Source organism: Siniperca chuatsi, linkage group LG4 (assembly GCF_020085105.1).
Source record: "Siniperca chuatsi isolate FFG_IHB_CAS linkage group LG4, ASM2008510v1, whole genome shotgun sequence".
In the NCBI taxonomy this organism is placed as follows: domain Eukaryota; kingdom Metazoa; phylum Chordata; class Actinopteri; order Centrarchiformes; family Sinipercidae; genus Siniperca; species Siniperca chuatsi.
In genome coordinates this window covers 6,613,911-6,634,849 of record NC_058045.1, presented here as the reverse complement: position 1 = coordinate 6,634,849, position 20,939 = coordinate 6,613,911, and the positions used below count along the sequence as shown (strand labels likewise).

The 20,939-nt window shown below is 41.0% G+C and overlaps 1 protein-coding gene across 5 annotated transcripts in view; it reads left to right on the top strand.

The window, feature by feature from the left end:
- srpk2 (SRSF protein kinase 2) overlaps positions 1–20,939 on the top strand; it is a 73,127-nt gene that overhangs the window by 5,539 nt on the left and 46,649 nt on the right. The window contains exon 1 of one of the 5 annotated variants that reach the window (XM_044194645.1): positions 16,029–16,812. The exons of the other annotated variants lie outside the window; for them this stretch is intronic. Within the exon in view, the coding sequence (XP_044050580.1) occupies positions 16,775–16,812 (38 nt within the window). The 5' untranslated portion in view covers positions 16,029–16,774. Of the gene's footprint in view, positions 1–16,028; positions 16,813–20,939 lie in introns of those variants that run through there. 5 annotated transcript variants of the gene reach the window in all.

Sequence of the window (20,939 nt, the reverse complement as noted above, 5' to 3'; positions counted from 1 at the left end):
AATCATTTTTGCCTATAGAATGTCAGGAAATAGTGAAAAATGTCAATGACAATTTCCTATAGCCCAAGGCGACATCTTCAAATTACTTGTTTTTTCTGACCAGCGCTCCAAAACCCAAAGACATTCAGTTTACTCACATGAGGCAAAGAAGAGCAGAAAATCCTCACAACTGAGAGGCTGCAGCTAGGTAATATTTGGCATTTTTGCTTGAGAAATTAACTATTAGGCCTAATCAGTTATCAAAATAGCTAACGATTAATTTGCTGCTGATCAACAGATGAATTAATCAACGTATCATTTCAGCTCTACTTCCTTTCAATCTTGCTCATAGCTAGGCTACTCTGTGGTGGAGCTAGAGCGATAAATCAGCCTTCAGTATTATCTTATTGCCAAAATATAGGGATCCATGTTTATGTTGGCCAAATAACAAGAACTTGTAGTAAAGAAATAACAAACTAGATTTGAAGTTGTATACATACAGTGTCTCCATTGCAAAGTTTTGTCCACTAGAGAGCACTGACACAAGAACATTTTTCTACTGTAAAATGTCCCGCTTAGTATAGCTCGTTCACAATGCTTTAAAAAACAAATCTAAGGGATCAAAGATTTTTTGTTCATGCTGTGTTTATGTTAAAAAAAAAATCAGCAGATACATGTTTTACATAGGTTTTTAAACTCAAAAAGGGAGAAACTCTCTAAGAAGTAGAGCAAAGTTGCAAACAAATTAAAAAATGCATGTTGATACCTGCTTATAGTCTTTTATCAAAGCAATATATTCATAAAACAGAAGTGAACCAAGCCTGTTGATTTTGTATTGTAGCCTGGGGCAGTGATTTCATGGACAGTCATCTTAACATCAGCTTCAACCAACTTAATTATGTTTCAGTATTTAATAAAACATATTGAAATTTAAACAAGAAAATAAATATGTTAATGTTATCTTCAGTTCTCCACCATGCCACTTTGCTTTTAGTGGGAAATGTTTAACTAATACCAACAAAAACAGGAGTGCTTTGCAAGTTGCTGCAGGAGCCACACAAAAACAAAAACACTCTTTTCTCTGACTGGATTTGTTTAGTGACGGGTCATAGCTTTTACACTTTCACATTTATTTTTCTCACTCTATCATCTCTCCCTTAATTGAGTTTGGGGTGTCACTTAAAATAAATGGACCATCATACCCTTTATTGTGCATGTGGTTATAGAAACACTGGCTGTAAGACTCTAGTAGACCAGCAGCAGTAATAACAGAGCAAGTCCTAGTCCCCATGATTACAGGCACAACAATGATGCAGTAGCTTGGATGCATGGCACAGTAGAGTTGGCACCTATTTAAAAATAGTAAAGTTTTCTGTACTCAGGCCTTTACTAGGGCGGCTAATGGTACAAACATATGATTGAAGGAGGTTACTGCAGGAGTTTTGACTAGCAGCCATTTCATTGACTTTTGACCTGTTGTAGGTTACCTATCAGTGCAAATGCATCCTCTGGTATAAGTCTAGCCAACAGTCCACCCTTGATTAAATATTAAACGTTTGCCTTGTTAAATACAGATTGTAAATGTGTCTGCTTTTCATATTAGACAATGACAGCTCATAGCAAGTTTCATTGGCTGAGGCTTAGAATTTCCTCCTGGATTAAATGAATCTGAATTAGCATACCAAAACATGCTGGGGTTATGGATGTGGAAGAGATATAAAGAGACACCAGTATAATAGCCAGACAGAGCACTAGTGAGTCTAAATGCTAATATTCTTCTTGGCATGTATATCTGTCAGCTTGCAGTGCCTGTCGTAGCGCTATAGACCTTTCTGCATGAAATGAGCTGACTCTAACCTGACTAATGTTCCCACACATTGCACTGTAAACTGTATTGATTTTTGTCAGGGGTTTTGCCCAGCCCGTACATAGTCTTCGGCTGAAGATGAGAGCAGGCAGCTGGCTGGAACACTGTGCAGAGACGAGATGGGGGCTATTCACTGGTGTCATCAGGCAGCGAGCTGAAGCTGGAGTCTGTTAAGATTGAAATAACTTGTCAAGGTTTTTACTTTTATGAATTTCTAAAACTGAAGCAGATATATGATACATACCGCAGTATTTTGTATGTTGGTTTGTCAACATACAAAATAACCATCAATAAATGAACACATATGTACATGTTGCATAACATTAATATACATACATACATATATATTAATATGCTCTGTGTTGGTCCCTTGTGTTCGTAGATTCTAGGTTTTATTAAAGTTTAGGTTGATAAATGAAACGCATATTGCTAGTGTGTGAGACATTAGAACTATAATTCAAAATTCATATCTTCTGTTAAATATGAAGCTGCAGCCAGTAGCTGGTTAGCTTAGCTTAGCATAAAGACTGGAAACAAGGGGAAACAGCTAGCCTAGCTCTATCTGAACGGAACAAAATCCACCTACCATCACCTCTATGGCTCACCAACGGCACACAACGGCCCTGTAAAACCACAAATTGTAATTTTCCCAGTCTTTATGCTAAGCTAAGATGCCCGCCTGCTGGATCCAGCTTCATATTTAACTTACATGCTTGAGAGTGGTATTGATCTTCTCATCTAAGTCTTGGCAAAAAAGTGAGTAAACGTATTCCCAAAACATTGAACTATTGCTTTAAGACAGTTTTTGGTATTGATAGCCAAATATTTATTTATGTTTGTTTTTGGTCATGTGTAAGATCAGTCTGCTGTTGTGATAAATGCTCCTTTGTTGATTAGCAAGTGGTAAGCAAAAGGTTCCCTGTTAATTAATTGAATTGATTCCAGTGGGAGGTGGGGAGTCCAGCTATTGTAGCTGTGGATGAACACCACAGGCCTTGTGTCTTAGAGTTGGCCAGATGTCTTTGCCTAAGGAGTAAGCCATGGTGGGTTGATGACTAGTATGTAATGTATTGTATAAACGTGAGGAAGAGCTCAGAGATTCGATCTTTGGCAAGCAGATTTGTACTGCTCAGCTAATAGTGTTTCCTTCATCAATACTGCAGCCTGGCTGGATGGAGCTGATGGCGGGTGCTGAGAGCAGAGCATGTGAGCTGCATGTAGAGAGAGAGAGAGAGAGAGAGAGAGAGGGAGACGAAAAGGGCGAGAGAGAAACAGTGAGAGGCATGCTGAAAGCTAGAGAGGTGGAGCAAAAGATAAAGAAAGAGAATAAGAGGGAGGAGGACTGAGAGGGTGAAAAGGAGAGTTTGCATGTGTGAGTATGTGTCTGGCCAACCAATAGCAACAGGAAAGCCAGGGATGGAGAGAGTGAGTAAGGAAAGTGGAGAGAGGGAATTAGAGGATGCCACAGGGCAGCTGAAGGCAGGAAACGAGGGTTAGTAAAAACTGCTGCGTTGGTCACATGGGGAAAGCACATACAGTAGGTCGCTGAATGGCAAGCAGCTGAATGTAGATGCTCAAAATGTCCATTTACATACAAATATGACCCATACAGACTGCTACAGGTCTTTTTTCGGGTTTGTGTATTTATTTATCTATCCAGAGTCTCAACCTTTGAAATGTGTCATTACAAGTCAGACCTGCAAGACAACAATGTGTACAGTTTCCCTTTAGCGTCTTGATACAGGGCAGGGACCAGAGAAAGAGTCATGTTTGTGTTTTTTCAGTTCATTGTTAAGGCCATGGAGGAGCCATCCACACCCACCGTCTGTCATGCCAGGATTGTGAAGTGAAACTAATCTTATGTCAGCCTGCAGCACTTGACTTTATAGTGACCGCAGAGCAGAATTAATTAATCACCTGTCAATCACTTGCAAGAACTACAGATTTCAGTTGGAATGCCAGCATTGATTGCTCCTGTTTTCGCATCACGATACCATATGTGTGTGCATTTCTTTAAACCTGCATGAATAGATTTTTGGCCACTTGGGGGCAGCATAACAAGCTTAAAACACAACATTGCATATTTTTGTCTTTTAAAGTTGACATGGCAAACAGTTGTCTGTTTACACATCCAGCAGATATGGAGCAACATTAACAATCATTTGGAGTCGTGTTTCTGGTCGCCTGATGAATGTAAGTCCATATTCACTCTTCTTTTAGTTCAGTTTTTTCTTAACTGACTCCTGAGGGAAATAATCGACTCTTAAGCTGCTAAATTCTTCACTTTGTTTGCCAGCTAGTCGCTAACTTTGTCTGTCTGCCATTTGATGCTGGGTAGGTAGCGTAGAGTTGGTTTATGAAAGCTTTATTTTACTGAAAACAGCTGCCTGCTGCTGCTGGAAATGGGGCTGAAGTGACGAGAGCAGTGAACCGGAACCAGACCAGTTGCAGGCTGTAAAACCAAAACAATTTGCTAAAAGATGCTAAAATGCTCCGCAGAGCTGTGGGGAACTGCAGTCAGGTGGTAATGTTCTGTGGGTTCTTCACTACAAGAGACACCTTTTACGGTATACATAGTAATTTAGCCAGTAATATAAAAATACTGATCAGTGCAACTTTAATCAGAAGGAAAGCTGTTAAATGCAGCATCATAAACAATGTATTTTGATGATGTGTATAAATTCTTAACCTGTACATCCAGCTGCATATAGAAGATAGAAGAATATTTTTTCAATTTGTCCAAACTGGGGAAATTTTTTGGTCTTATAATAAATATCCCAAACAGGAACAGAACTGAGGTTTATGGACGTAGACTCACACTGTCAGAGAGATTGGCTTTGCCCCTCACAGATCCTTCATTGTTATATACTGAATTGTAATATGATATTAGCTGCTTCCTCTGTGATGTCTGAGTGGGAATGATTTCCTCCCTGGTGGCCACAGTGCCAGTATTATTGCTGGCCGACTGGCTAATTGAATATACTGTAGAAGTAGGCCACTCCAGTAGGTGTTAAAGTAGGAACTCCTGAAGAGACACTCCCAATTTAAACTCACCTTTTCAACAGCTATTAGGTAGTGAGGTGTACTGGTTTTGTGAGCCACCAGGTTGCCTCTGGACTTAACAAGGCTTAAGTTGAGTGGTTGTTCTTTTTTAGCTCTGACTGCCGGGCAACACTTATCAAGCCTGCCAGCATTGTAATGTGTTGTCATTATATGAACTGCTCCTTAAAGCTACTCGTCTAGTGGCTTGTTTTAGGGACTCGCAGCGTGGATTTTTCTGTTGGATTTTGCTCCCCTTTTCAAAGTAGATGTTTGTCTTACTAGGGGAGTCTGAGCTTGTTAAGGATTTTCGTGCTGCTTTCCCAGGACGTTAGCCAAGCACAAGTTCCAAGCAAATCTACCAAGTCGATCAGACTGAATGAGGAGACAGAACAAGAGTGAATTAAAAGGAGGGATTCCCATGTTCAGAGTGTGTGTGGTCCAAATAGGATTTGTTCAACGAGGGACAAGAAGCAAGGATTTGTTCCTCTCACATGTAATGCTTCTGAAGTGTGGTCCAGTTCTGCAGTTGCAGGCCAGCGGGTCATCATGGAAAGAGGAAGGGAAGACATTAATAGGGCATGTAATTCTGTGAGGGCAGGAGCTTTTCACAGTCGGGGAGGCTGAACGCTGCACAGTCACCCTCCACTGCCACCTTCTGGCCAGTTGGGAAGGGCATTGTGCTCATGAAGTTGCATTTCAGATGGATGTTCTGTCAAATTTTCAAATTATGTCTGCATTTTCTACCTTCAAAATGTTCTTTTACTGCACCCCTTCTCAGTTTTTAAATCTGGCTAGACTGTATACATTTTATGCTTGCAAAATAAACAGAACAGCAGTGTAAACAAGCTTTAAAAGTGGCACTTCTCAATGTAGAGTCTCTATCAAGTAAATCCATCATTATATCATAGACTTCTGTTCTGCTAATAATTGGACAGTATGTTTTTAGTGAGACTTGAGACAACCGAGACAAATAAGTGGACATTACAACAAAGTGCTTCACACACTACATATCACATTCACCCCATCCGCACACATTCATACACTGATGTCATCAGTACAAAGAAACTAACTAATCATTCACACACACTCACACACTGAAGACACAGCCACAGCAATTTGGGGTTCAGTGTCTTGCCCCCAAGGACACTACAACATGTGGACTGGGGGAAGCTGGGATCTAACCACCGAGCCGCTCTACCACTAAACCAGACCTCATTTTCACACATAGAGATGACAGGTGGCACTGGCAGCTTTATTTCCTCTTTTCTTAAGCATAAAGTGCTGCCTTGTGGGTGTTTCTCCTCCTAAAAGTGTTATGCAGTTGTATTGAAATGCAAAGCCAGCATACTTGCTGTTACACTCTCCAGCCCCCAAAGCACATTTATTCTTTGATTAATCATGAATTAATGAAAACATCTGAGCTCTTATTAACAGTTCACTGTACTTGTGACATAATTGTACTTGTGGGTTATTTTAACTTACATGTTGATGTTGCAGCACACTGTAGGGCTTTGGAAGCATATAATCTTAAATTCTATGGAGTTCATTTAGCTCCTCAGTGTAGATCTTGTTTTTACTTCTCTCTGATATTGCCAAGGGTGTAGGAACTGTAAATAAAACTAATTATTAAATTATTTTTCTCCTCCAAAAAACATGCAGAGAAGGTGGAAAGACCTGAGATCTTCCTCTCAGGTTGCATACAGCCCCTACAACCTCCATAAATTAGATAGGGCAGCCTGTATGTAGCCTGAGAGTCGAAACCTGGGGCAAAAAATCAGCTGGAAACTCACTGGCTGCTGCTAGCTTGTGGCCGCAAGCGCACAGTTATAATTTAAGCGACTAAGATGAGTGTATCAACATATTTTATCAACTTCTCGCCGCGCTCATCTTGATTTGGCACATGGACATTAAAAGGACACTTTTTAGAGACATTTTAGCAACTATATCAAACCCATACTGTACAAGTGAGGGGGACAAAAATTTTAATTTTAACAAATGAGGAGTGGAAAATGACACCCTTGCGTATTAGTGTCTCTGATCATTTTTGCGTATTCTTGTCTGTGTCATCGCTATCTGGATACACCCTGTGCACCGGTACAAAGCGTGATGCTGCAAATCACTTAATGTCCATTTTTAGAAATAATCCAGCTCCTTCTATGGCTTCTCAGTGCTCGCATGATAGCTTTTGCACAAAGTGATTGCCCCCTTTAAAAATAGGAAAAGTTAAACACAAACCCAAAGCCCCATGGAAAATGTAGATACAGTTTCAGTGAAAAGAAACTGCAGAAAGCCTATGATGATGAGATACCAAGATGCTGCTCATGTCGTCAGTGTGGTTTAAAGTATCAGAGTGCAACACATTTAAACATTTCCCCCATTTACTCACCAATAATCACAGATAATATGATGAATGCAGACTCAGGTACAACAGGGCAGAATCAATACTCAATCCTATGGTATCGGATTGCTTGTGTCGGCTGTAATCACTGCTTCTCATTTTGCAATCAAGCCACAAGGTATTTGTTTGTCTCAGTAACGCTACAGCACACTAACCCAGATCTCTGGAGAGTGTGCATACACTCCATGTGTATATGTGTGTCCTTCACAGTCCATGCATCAGCTCCATTCTATCAAGGCTGCTGCTGCCATTGTAAACACTGAGTAATTGGCTACGCTGAGCAGTCTGGTGTCCTCATTTAGCCCTGTCTCGAAAACCTGGATGGAAATTCTTTTTAAATCTAGAAGCATCTGAGTACACGACTCAGATCCTTGTAGCAATGTAGTCAAGAATAAAAAGGTGGGTAAACTTCCAGTTGCTCAAATAAACCAAACCAAGCAATCACTAATGTATACAAACTTTATTTTATGATAAAATCCTCAATTTTATAATCTCGTCCTTGGTTTGATAACACTTGTAATGATGCATTTTGTGGATAAAATTAGATGCATTGGGTTTACCATCCACAACATCTGTGATTACAACTGAAGTGGCCTATTTTGTGTGTCACCCTTATTCCATCTAAATGTCAAAACAGAAATGTTTATTTGTTTTACATGGAGTGGTGCAGAAGTAAAGGATTTATTCAGTGTTGCATGCAGTATTTGCAGTAAAACTGTGATGTGATGATCTGCATTAGTGCTCTCATTATGTGATACAGCAACAGGAAGTGCTAACATGCTAACATTTGCATGTTAGCCACCACTTTTTGAGCTTCTGATTTGCCAATGTAAAGTGGCTGATGACAGGAGGCCTCGAGGACCATTTTCACATACTGTAGAAATAAAGTTAAATTAAAGGTATTCATGTCCGTCTTAAATAATTCTCGTATATTACACCATATTTTCATAGTTAGTTAGTCTTGTTTAATGTTGCATTTGAATTCTGTAGCATGCTTTTCCAATTGTGAGGCATATTTTTCCAGGCTGCGTTTGTCTTTTGGCTGCCTTTTTGGTGTGACTGCTGTTTAACCTCATTTAGCTTGAACACGAAGGCTGTAATCTCACATTTAGTCTTATGGAGATATTTAACCACCAGTCTCAGGCTATTTCAGTCACATTACAGCAGTACCTCTGCTAAGTGAATTATCACATTCATTGTGTTGACATAACGCTCGCTGGTGACCACAGGCCAGTCTGTTCTCTCCAATGCTGCAGGGCTCTAATCACAATACTCTGGAAACACAGGGCGCTCATTGTTGTACGCCCCCGCAGCTTGTGGCCAAGAGTATTTTCTCCCACTGTGCTTCATGACAGGAGGGGAAAAACACCTTTGTTATTTTTGCTTTTTACTTTTCCCAGATGCCCTGTATCCCATCATGAGTGCATTTGTATCAAGTGAAGAGTGCATTGTGTGCAGGTTTGAGTCTCAGTAGTGTAATTCTTATTCTGTCCAATAGAGGGTAGCCATGTCCCAGTGTTTAGTCATGTGGTGAAAGGGTTCTTTGTAGGGACGTTATTCCCCCCTTCTGTTTGTGTCTGGAAATGACTGAATACTTTAGCTTTGACCTCATGGTTACCTATTGAAATTAATAGTTTTCAGATTCTGTGTGCCTTCCATGATGAATATAAGGCTTGCTGTTTTATGTGAGTCAGTCAAGTGCGGACAAATATCCCATTTCACTTCATTTGAATTCTTTTCTTTCTTTTTTTCACTTCTGTAAAAATAAATATTTGGAGAAGGGCCCGCTGATTTGGTGTTTGGTGGTCAGAAAGGCCTCTCTGTAATCAGAACGCTCACACAGTCAAGTCAAAATAAAATTGCCTGTTATAATACCTTTTCAAAGGCAACCCTGAAATATGATTTATCAATTGCCAATTTCTAGTTTAAATTCCAAAATTTTGCTGGTTGCAGCCTCTCAAATATGAGGATTTGCTGCTTGTCTTTGTCATATATCATAGTAAATGAATGACTGTTTTTGGGCACACCACACATTTTCACATCGTCACTTTAGGCTCTGGGTAGTTTTTGGGTACTTGTGATGTGTGTTTTTCACTACTTTTTGACGCTTCAAAGATGAATCAATTAATTCAGAAAACGATCAGCAGATTAATCGATAATGAAAATAAACGCCCTAGTAGCAATAAATTCTAAAGCTGTGTGGCGGACTTATGAAATTGTTTTGCAGGCCAAATCTTGCCCCTGGGATGGCACTTTCAGACAACTTTAGAGGAATGTGCGATTCTTGAGATATGGGTGAAAGATTAATATCACAATTTTTGTGAAAAACAGTGTAAAATAGCAACCAGTCCCTTAAATTCCTTAAAAAAATGTCACCAAAGACAGTTTATTTGATGTGCCACCTGTATCATCAGCAGTTCATATACAGTACATCGATCACACAAACACTTTTATCTCAGTGTTGCTGCTGGACCTGTCCTGTCCTCCATTAGTGAAGTGAAGGAGCGTCAAGAAGTCGGCCATTTTGTGGGTGAGCTTGGTGGTGTCGGCCTATCCCATGTGTGATAGAATCCATTTAAACATGTCAGCCTGGTGAGGCAGCTGAGGTCAGAGTGCAGGAAGAGAGGGCGGAGGTCACCCATTCATCAATTAAACACACACCACTTAGCTAATGAGCTCTCACACACATTCACACACACTCTTACACACACACACACACGCACACAAATGTAGGACAAGGTGGAGCTATTACTGGGTCATAATCTCACTATTTTTTGGTATTTGTTTTGAGTAAACTGTATATACCCCCTCCCTTCCCTCTCTCCTCACCCTACACCAACACACACTTTAACTTGCAAAGTGCACACATTTAAACATAATGCTATAGAGTGCGATGCCCAGGGTAATGAGGCACAGAAAGTGCAAGCTGCTTACCTGTGTATGTCTGGATCAATTACGAGCACTCAACACCAGTAACTGTGCTCTGTGTGTGTGTGTGTGTGTGTGTGGGTGTGTGTGGTGGGAGGGGTTATGCCTTTTTCCGCTTAACTGAAGGAAAGTAGAGTGATGGGACATGAGTAAAAGGAAGAGACTGGAATGGTCCAAGGCAAAGGCCATGAGCAAGATTGAAGCCCATGACTAGTCAAAATGTCTGGTAATTAACTTTTAAACAGCAAACATTTTGACATGTCACGGCAGGAAAAGCACAGGTGTAATTAATAACATTATTAATGGCTGCATCGCATTGAGTTATGCAGGCTAGGTCACTGTCATGGCTTACTGGCACACTTAAATAGAACAAATCTTTTAACTAAGTACATGATCCAGTAACTACTTAACGTTAGATATTTCACATATACGCAATAAACTTGATAGAACTGGTTTGTGCACCTTTTAAATGGAATCAACTGCAAACTGCCCTCAAGCTAGATTTTTATTATTTTTAAGATTTAGTATTTCATATCTTCTATGACTAAGGGTCTAAGGCAGACCCAAGGCAGGGGAGCCTCAAAAAATGTGTGGATTTGTTTTACATTTATATACAACGATAAATATTTTTGTGTGCATTGAAAAATACTTTTGTGGAGAGAGTCATTTATATATAAATCCTGAAATACATTTGTGAATCCTTCTGTTTGCATTCATTAATATTGAGACTGATCTAACGCCATATATTTGTCACTTGATTGTCTGGCTTTAGACGCTTTGTTCTTGTATGCTGGTTGTGTGGTTGTCTAACTATGAATGTTTCTTGTTCTCAGGTCTCTCTTGAAAAAGAGATCTCGATCTCTGTAAGGATGGCTGATTGAATAAAGTTAAATAGAAATCAGCCACCATTAATAATATTAGTTCCACCTGTGCTTTTCCTGCTGTCCACTGTGAAAAAGGCCTACAGGCTCTGGGTGAATGGCCACAATGCTCAGTTCTGTGTAAGGTTGGAGCCACTGTAAAAAAAAAAAAAGATATTACAGGCTAGCTGTGGGAGCCAGTTGTCTGTCCCTGCTAGAAAATGTTTTTCCCACAAAATCAGATGACATAAAAATGAATGTTCTGGGAAAATAACATGTCTGTGCTATCACCAAGGAAACCAGTGTGAACTGTTAAAGGGGCACCCTAGTGATTTAATATTGCACTTCACAAAGTCAGAATCAAATGAGTTCAGAGTGCAGAAGAGAGGGTAGAGATGAACACATTATACAACTGTTTTCACAGGCTGAGTAGTACTCCATAATAGTAAATTGACTTTGATGTGTGAAATTGGTGATGTGTCCCTTTTAAGATTGTCATATAAAGTAAGAAAATAAAATGTACAGTGGGCCTGAAGGGACAGATTATAAAAAGAATGGTCAAGGCAGCAGAGGCTGATATATCCTTATATCAGACTTATAGTCTGTAGTATGTGTCAAGATCTAAAAACCTTGGCTCCTACACTTCCCATAATGCAACTCAAAAGCAAAATACTAATGCCGAGTTTATGTCATAACGCAGTTAGCATAATTACTAGTTTCAGACATGTAAATAGGGTTCAAGTCAACATCTAAGTCATAATTACTCCTTTTTTCTGAAAGCTCCGATATGTATCTGCGCTTAATAAAACCGTACCTCAAAACTGAACAAACATTGATGCCGCACATCACCTAAAGTCCGTCGTTCAAGGTAATTTAACCCAAACTGAATGGATATAATGCTACATTTTCAATTATTTTCAACCCTCACATGACAAACTCTGCAATCAAACAACCGTCTTGAGTTGTCTGGTGATGTGAACTGCTGTCGTTGAACACATGTTTACAAGTCCCATCTCTACCATCCATCCCATACAACAGGTGATGCCACATGAGTAATTTTCTCTAGCAGTACCGGTTCTAAAAATGTGTACATCTTTGACCTGTATACCCACTTTAATGCTTCTACGCTCATATGAACAATGTGAATTTCTTCTGGCCTATGCATTTTAAGAGCATTATCCATTGCACTTTTTATTCTTGCTTTCTGTGTGTGTGTGTGTGTGTGTGTGTGTGTGTGTGTGTGTGTGTGTGTGTGCAGTTTACATAATGTATCCACAGGCTATGTCTTGCAGTCTGAATTATAAAGTCCCATAAGCAAATGTGCTCCATATGGAGGTCCGTAGCAAATAAAATGAGCTGCTCCAAGGCAGACCTGTGGCTATCAGTATGTCAATCAATCTGGACACTGACCGCTCTAAACACACACACACACACACACACACACACACACTCTCGCACACACAATTTAAGATAAGCCACTTTGTGTGTATGTAAGTGTGTGTGCTTGTGTGTCTTTCCACTTGGGGGCAGTGTTTTCTCTGCAGACAGTAACAACAAGGCTGCTGACACAAAGAGCACCGTCACTGTTAAAGTAGCAGCACCTTATTCGCCTGTCTTAGCACACACACACACACACACACACACACACACACACACACGCGCGATCCATTGTGTATGCATTTGTCTACGTGTCTGTATGATTGTGCTTTGCTGTGACTTCTGTCAGTGGCTTCACTTGTGTGTGTTTGAGTGTACTGTACGTACAGGAGCAATTTGCAATGGGACCTGTGTGTGTGTGTGTGTGTGTTTATACATATAAACCCCTTCTCTCTCCCCAGCATCCACCAGGCAGTGAGGAGAAGTAGGCCGCTTAAAGATAGCTCCCGGCAGCCTCAATACCGACTCCCAAAATATATCTGCTCATGAGAGTCATCATCTCTCTCCCTCCCCCTCTTTCTTATTCTCCTTTTGCTCCTTCTCCTTTTGAAAATAGAACGAGAATCAGCCTTTGAATTAGCAAATTGATAGCCTGGGTGAATTTCCTGAGGTGTGGATGTATGTGTATGTGTGCGCAACTGTAAGCGCATGCGTGTGTGTGCATGTTTCCTTCACGTGAATGAGGTTTTCCATTTTTGGGGGTCTTAAGTCTCACTTGGAAGTTATCCCCATGGAAAGGTGACATCAGGATTGTACCACAGCATCCATCAAAATTAGGGGGGTTCAGTGAGGAGCTTGACATCCCCTCTGACCCACTGGAGAAATGTGTACTTAAGCGCCTCTCAGAAAATGGGGGGGAAATGCCACAATCACCTTGGGCTCTTCAAATGTCTACTGTTGTCCAAATATTCAATATATTCAGAGAAAAGCAGCAAATGCTCACGCTAGAGTGGCAGGGTTCAAGATTTTAAGAACTTAAACGATGCATTGACTAATTAATTAATAAAATTGTTGGTGATGAATTTTCTCTGAAATAGCTAAAAGATTTATTGGCCAATTGTTTCAGCAAAAATTATGGCCTTGATGCGTTTTTCCTGCGTTACATCCAGTTTGTCCTGAGATAGGCTCGATGCCCCCGGCCTCCTGTGACCCTGAAAAAACTGGGTATGGAAAGTAAATGAATAAAAAGTCAAGTGCACCCTCTCATATCAGCTCAATATTCCTCTTGCTGTCTGGATGCGCTGAGACCCAGTGTGTACTTTACCCCCCATTGGCCCACATCCACAGAGAATGAGGACAATAGTTTGGCTCAGAGACATGTGTGCCTAATGTAGTCCTTTCATGTGGGAAAGTGGAACTGTATGGAGATAGGAGAGAAAGGGGATCATTGTGTTCCTGTTTTCTTTCCGTCTCTCAGGCATGTATGGCTACGTTGTTTGTACTATTACCATGAAAATGTATTTGTCATTTTAACATTTAACATTTAACAAAATAATATTTTATGAACCCTGAGCCTGCAGCAGCTTGTGCAAAATCAGTAGCTATAATACCTCCTGGCTGGGTAATATTGCAATATTATTGTATAATGATTTTTAGTGGAATTGTATCGTGATGGTATGATCTTATCTTGTTATCATTTTATAAAATTCTGTTGTCCAAATGAATGATTTCAATCAAAATCTAATTTAAAAAATGTTTGGGTAGGAGCGCTTCCTGGACTCGTGGAAATTGAGTTTTTTTTGAGGCACTCTGTTTTTAAACAATAAAATGCCTTTATTGTCATGGCATGGTCATGTCAGAACTTAAAAACGAACTCAGACGCATTTCGGCATGAAGCCATGACCATGCCATGACAGTAAAGGTATTTTAATTGTTTAAGAGAGTAACACAATGGGTAACAGTGGAACACAGCTGCATTAAACATAAACAACAATATCGGAGTGTTTTATATGAATATGGATAAAATTATGTATCACAGTATTTTAAACTTGCTATCGCGATATGTATTGTATAGTGCAGTTTCTGGCAATTAAATTTTGGAACTATTTATAGATTAAATACGCAAACAAGACTACGAATCTGCAGCCACGTTAGCGGCTCGGTAAGCTAAATGCTAACGTCAGCATACTAACATGCTCACAATGACAATGCTAACATGCTAATCTTTGGCAGGTATAATGTTTTTGATCTTCACAATCTTAGTTCAGCATAACATGAAGTGGAACTGAGGATGATGGGAATGTCATTAGTTTTGCTGGTATTTGGTCATAAATCAAAGTACTGGACAGACTGAAAAATTTGACCTGATGACGGTGCTAGATGAAAAGCTAAGGCATCACCAAAGGCATTACACTTCACCCTGAGGGGGACCTCTCATAGCAATTAATTCAATAGTTGCCGAGACGTTTCACTAAAAACCAAAAATGTCAACCTCATAGTGGCACTGGAGGATCACCAAAGTCATTAGGATTAATCCTCTAGGCACTCTAAATGTCCGTAGAAAATTTCATGGCAAACCATCCAGTAGTTGTTGAGATATTTCAGTCTGGACCAAAGTGGTGAACCGACCGAGTGTCTAACAAACCGACATAGCCATCCCTAGAGCCATGATACTGGCTAATGACCAGATAAGAGTGTCTGTTTTTGGTTTACCCAGCGAATTAAATACTTGACCAAAAATATACTTCATCACACTGATGGAAAATCCAGCAAATCTAATATTGCCATAAAGCAGCCATGCTTATTAATTTGCAACATTGCTTGCAATGACCTAAAACACACAGGGATATTAAAGGGATAGCTACCTCGCTCATCTCATAGTATATATCGCCCAGCCTTACCTCCTTCTAGTAATCCATGTACGTTTGCTGTTTAAATCTATCATTATGAAACAGTCTTGTGCATATCACATCACTGACTATTGATTATTCATTGGAATAATCACTGACAAGTATTTTAGAGAAAGAACCTGTAGATACTGTAAACACTTGTACTGTATGTGTTCCCCCCGTACACTCTCTGGATAACTAGTCAGTCACATTAACCTCAGGATGCCCCTTAAACCCCTGCTATGCATTTTCACACACACATACATATACATATAGATGCGCACACATACATCCGCACACCCACACACTAATATTGAGGTCAGATTGAGAGCCCCCATCATGGCACACCCTCTGGCTACCTCTCTGTGAGCTGTTCACTCATGTAGAAGCAGACCCATCTGCCCAGAGAGATGGCGAGAAAATAGAGACGGACGGGGATGGAGGCACAAAAGGATGAGACACACATACATATACATATAAACATCCAAAAAAGACAGAGGTGGAAATGGGGTTTAGAGGAAAGTAGGGAGGATGTCAGATAGGGAGGGGGGGCAAGGCAGATCTGTGCGGCGTTGCCCTGAGATACAGGATGTCGTAATAAGGCAATTGGGGAGAGAGAGAGAGAGAGAGAGAGAGAGACTAATTCAGAGGGGGAAAGGGGGAGGAGAGTGCACCTCAAGGAGAAAGGCATTCATTTTCCTGTTGCTGTGACAAGCCAACACCCCTCTGCCTGCACAAAAAGTGGAACGTTCCAGCTCGCTCTGGGCTCTGTTGTTGTGCAGAGCAGCAGAAGGCCTGATAGAGCCAGCTAGACAGAGAGAGAAGGAAGAGAGGGATACAGAGACAGACACACACTGTGGATCAAGAGCCTGTGTATTAATTTCATCAACCAGTTCAACCAGCGACACCAAAGAGGAAGGAGACAAAGGGAAGAGGAGGGCAAAAACGAGCTTCACTGAAAGCAGGGAAAGTGAAAGACAGGCAAGGTGCAAGAGGAGAAGGAAGGAAGGAAAGGGAGGGAAGAAGGAGGCTGGGACATGAGGAGGGGTGCCTGACTGACACTGCTGCTCTCGCTATCAGCTCTCACACACACACAGATGTAGGCAGACGCGCACACACATTCAGCCGGATTGTGCACTGCACAGTTGCTGCTCTTTTTTATCCTTCGCAGAGCCTTGTCCTCCATCCTTTCTCCTCTTCTGAGCGAGAAGACAAGAGAGACAGAGAAAGAGGAGGAAAAGGAGGAGGGAAAAGGAGGAGGAGAAGAAGGAGGAGGAGGAGGGGAGGCAGTAACGCTCTCCTCTCCTTTGCTCAGACACACAGCAGAGAGAGATAGGGAGAGAAGAGTAAAAAAGAGAGAGAGAAAGCAGCTTTCTGTTCTATTTCGCCGTCTCCTGTGGTCCCTCGGCCAGCGAGCGGCTAACAGGCACCGCTCATGTCCGTGAACTCGGAGAAATCCTCGTCCCCTGAAAGGTAACACCTCATCCTCCTCCTTCCCTCTCTCCTTTTCTATCATTTCATCCCATATGTCTGTGTGCATGTCTTTCTTTCTGTCTGTTATTTTGCATTCTTCCTCCGCCCCCCTATCCTTCTCCAACCACCAACCCCCTCAGCACCTCCATGCTTTGTGTCCTCTTTTTCTGTTTCTGTTTCTGTCTGTGTATCCTAAGCTGGTTTCTTCTATTGTCTGGGTCACAGCAGTCTGACTGTAGCGAGGGAAAAAAACGCAGTAGTTCACTGTTGCATGGTGCTGTAACGTTTCAGTTGGCTGCTAAAACAGAACATCCTTACATACATATACAGTATATGCAGTACACACACTTAAACATCATCTTAAAACATAATTCCCACACCTCTACACAGATACACACTCTGCTGCCTTCTGAGGCTGCAACATCTCCTATGACAACAATAACAAGAACACACTCACATACACACACCAACACACACACACACACATACTGTCTCTTTATGGCGCTGGAGAACTGAGCTTACACAGCAAGAGTGTCAACACACGTCAACATTAGCACAGCCAACAGCAGCAGCAGCAGTGCATCTTAGCGGCGATGCAAGGCAACAGCTCGCCACATGACGCACATCAGTGCATAGCATTACTGAACAATGGCACCTCTGAACGCCACACAACTTCTATACAACACACACAGGCAGTTTTATCATAATCTGATCAGCTGTAAGGGGTGCCATGCATTGTAGATTTATATATTGTGAATCATCCAATAACAGTATTAAGCATGAATAAGTCACAAGGCATTATCAGTCACATGGCACACACTGTGGCTTATTGAAAATACATACAGACAAAGCCACACACACAAACACACACCAGCATCATTTTAAATTGTCTTGACAGAATATTTCACAATAGACGACGAGCACGTGTTTCTAGGCTAGCCATGGGATTAATGGCTTCTTTAATCATTTGTACCCATTTATGCCTAATTAGACTCTCCCATGCAGACGTACAGGAAACATCCTGATTTAGAAAATCTCTGTTGTTGTAGTGTCTTATTGTTCTGGGAGTCACTTCAGTCGTAACTCAGTCAATTAAGGGAGTGAAGTTTCTAATTTTTATTGAAAAACAGACGGGGAGAGAAATGTTTTAGAACAAAGGCTCTGTTGTTGGTAGTAACCATCTCTGTTTTGAGCACTGAATCTAAAATCTAAATGCGAATCGGTCAAAGTCCTGATGTGTGTCCAAACCTCTTTACTGCATGCATAAGAACCATTATTCATCCATTCATCCATCCAGATCCATTCAGATCTAATCGGACCAAGCCCACATTCCTCTTTCAGTGTGCAAATGCGGAAAGAGCTCGATTTGATGGGTGCTGGAGGGTGAGGAGCAGGCAGACTGGATGACTCAGGTAGCCACTGATGCTGTGCCAAGTACGATCAGGCAGAGCCGCTGCCATCCACACAACCTAGCGCCAGGCCCCAGACTGGCACACTCAAACACGGCGCAGTGGGCACACAGATAGGCAGAAGTAAATGGGCACTAACAATATCAGGCATTATTACATGGGCAGTTGGGCACAGAGGAGAGCGGCGTTACATTGGCAGTTTCGGATGGACATGAAGTGAAGTTTAATTTGGAGGAACAGGCAGTGGATACAGATACATACTGTAGAAAGGCATGTAAGGGTGAATGCATAGATGGAAATGATCATAGCTTCTAGACAAGGAAAATAGGATTCTGACCTTGGACACACACACACACACATGCACACACAAACATAAATATAGAGTATCATCTGGCAGCCCTGATGTGGTGAGGTTTGTGGATTTCTAGTTTTTCCCTTCCTCTATTGTTTGGGTCACAGCCGTCTGACTGTAATTAAGAATAATGCAGCTGTCCCTTGTTGCATGGCAGGTAACAACAAAGAACTACACTCATACACAAACTAATGCCCTCTTTAATGGCTGCAGCTTCTCATATGACAACAGCAACAATCCATGCAACTGCGTGTTTTCTCCATCTCAGGTTGACCAGTCTGGCAGTAGCTTACCAGAGGTGTTAGTATAACTAGTCATGAGATTATATCTCCTTATCTCTCTGAGTTAATTCATATACCTAATAACTCGTATCAGTTATGAACCTCAGGAGTAGACCAGCTGCTAACACCTCTGTGCTCAAAGCTGTATTTGAATGCCACAAGCTGAGCTGTGCGCCAAGGATCAGATGGGGATCTGCAGCTTTGTGAGTGTTACATGGACAGCTGGTTAGGTTTTGGGCTGGATACGTGCAGATACCAAACAAAGCAGTTATTTCTTTCTAATAAAAAGAAGTGCATCATTATACTATTCATTTGCATAAGTTGGCAGCTTAAGAAAGAGATTTATATGGCAAGGAATATGTTGGAAAGATCAGACTTATTGAGAAGTACGGTGTTGTATGCCACTGCCAATAGGAACTCGTGGTTGTGCATGTAAAGATTAGTAGTCTACAGAATTCTTCTGAACTTGTTGATTAATTAAGTAGTAAATCAAATGGAAAATGACTCATCAACTGTTTTGATAATCGATTGTGGTCATTTATCAAGCAAGCTTTCAGCTTCTCAGATGTGAGGATTTGCTGCATTTCTCTGTTTTATATCACTGTAAATTGAATACCTTTGGTTATTGGGCTGTCTGTTGGACAAAACAAGCAACCTCACCTCAGGTCGGTATTTTTCATGATTTTTCTTCCATTTCAGAATTGATTAATGGAAAAAATTGATAGATTCATTCATAATGTAAATGATAATTAGTTGCATCCTTAATACAAATAATGGTTATTCTGTTAACTAACCTAGACATTATTTGTTGCACATAAAGCAGCATGACCTGATCTGGAAGTTGGACCTATTCTTTATTCTATTTTTATTTGTGGCTTATATTTGTGTGTGGACTCTATAGTCTATATTGGGCCTGTGTTTTGAGACATATCAGCACAAGGTTTCTGTCACCATCTGGGCCCCAGGCTTCATGCACAGACACACACACACACACACACACACACACACAGAGGTCTGGAGTGCTTCACTTGGGATGGGCTGTAACATGTTTGTCAACAATAAGGCAGAATGTATTAGATCATTTATGTGTGTTAAACCAAAAAGATGGATGGAGTTGAGACTGACAAGAGCAAGAGGCGGCACTGTGACGAATTTCTGTTGGAGCACTTGCATTAGGAAGACGATCCCTGTTGTGTAACTTGGCACTTGACGCATGGCGGAGATGGAGATGGATGGAGGACAAGGAGTGTGTCTGTGTGCGTAAGGATATGTAAGTGTTTTGACATCCTCGTTGTGTGTGAGCAGCTTAAAACTTCTTTCTGTGGTGTGATGGCATGTCGGTTTAGGTCATAACCGACGCTGGTGGGTGGAGGGCTTATGTCCTTTGAAGAGACTTTCTTTAAGGATTAAACAAAAGTTGAATAAATAAACACTCAAAGGTCAAGAGTTTACCGGCTTTGTTGCAAAGCTGGCTTGTAGCTCTTGTAGCTGTTGAGAGGCAGGAGTACTGAGAGGTGCTGGGTAAACCTCACTGTCTTTGATGCAGAGTGTGTATTGCTTGGGGCAAGCTGTTGAAAATTTCACGTCCACTTCAAACATGACAGGTAGGTTTATTAAATTAGCATGTAATCCATACACCATACTTGTGGTTCTGTGGGTGTGAGTGTGCATCTGTACCTTGTAAGTGTGACTGGATGATGCATGATTTTTACTGCGATTACTGAAACTGTCACTCGTCACAGACACAGAAAAGGAAGAAGACAGGCAGGAGGAGCAATGAGAAAGAGAAGGATAGAAAAGGGGAAAGAAATAAGACGGGTGAGAGGGAACGTGGGAGGTTAAATGAGATAGAGAAATATAAAAGGTAGCATCACAAACGAGAGCCAGACTGATGGACGAAACATTTTGTCCCATGATCTCATATTGGGTAAAGGAGGTCTGAAGGAGCATTCTTGTTAAAAAAAAAATGACTTGAACAGTTAATTTATCAAAATTATTGACAGTTAATTTTCTGTCATCTACTAATGGATTAATTGACTAATTGTGTAAGTAAACCAAATCAGCATATCCAGAAACTGAACAGAG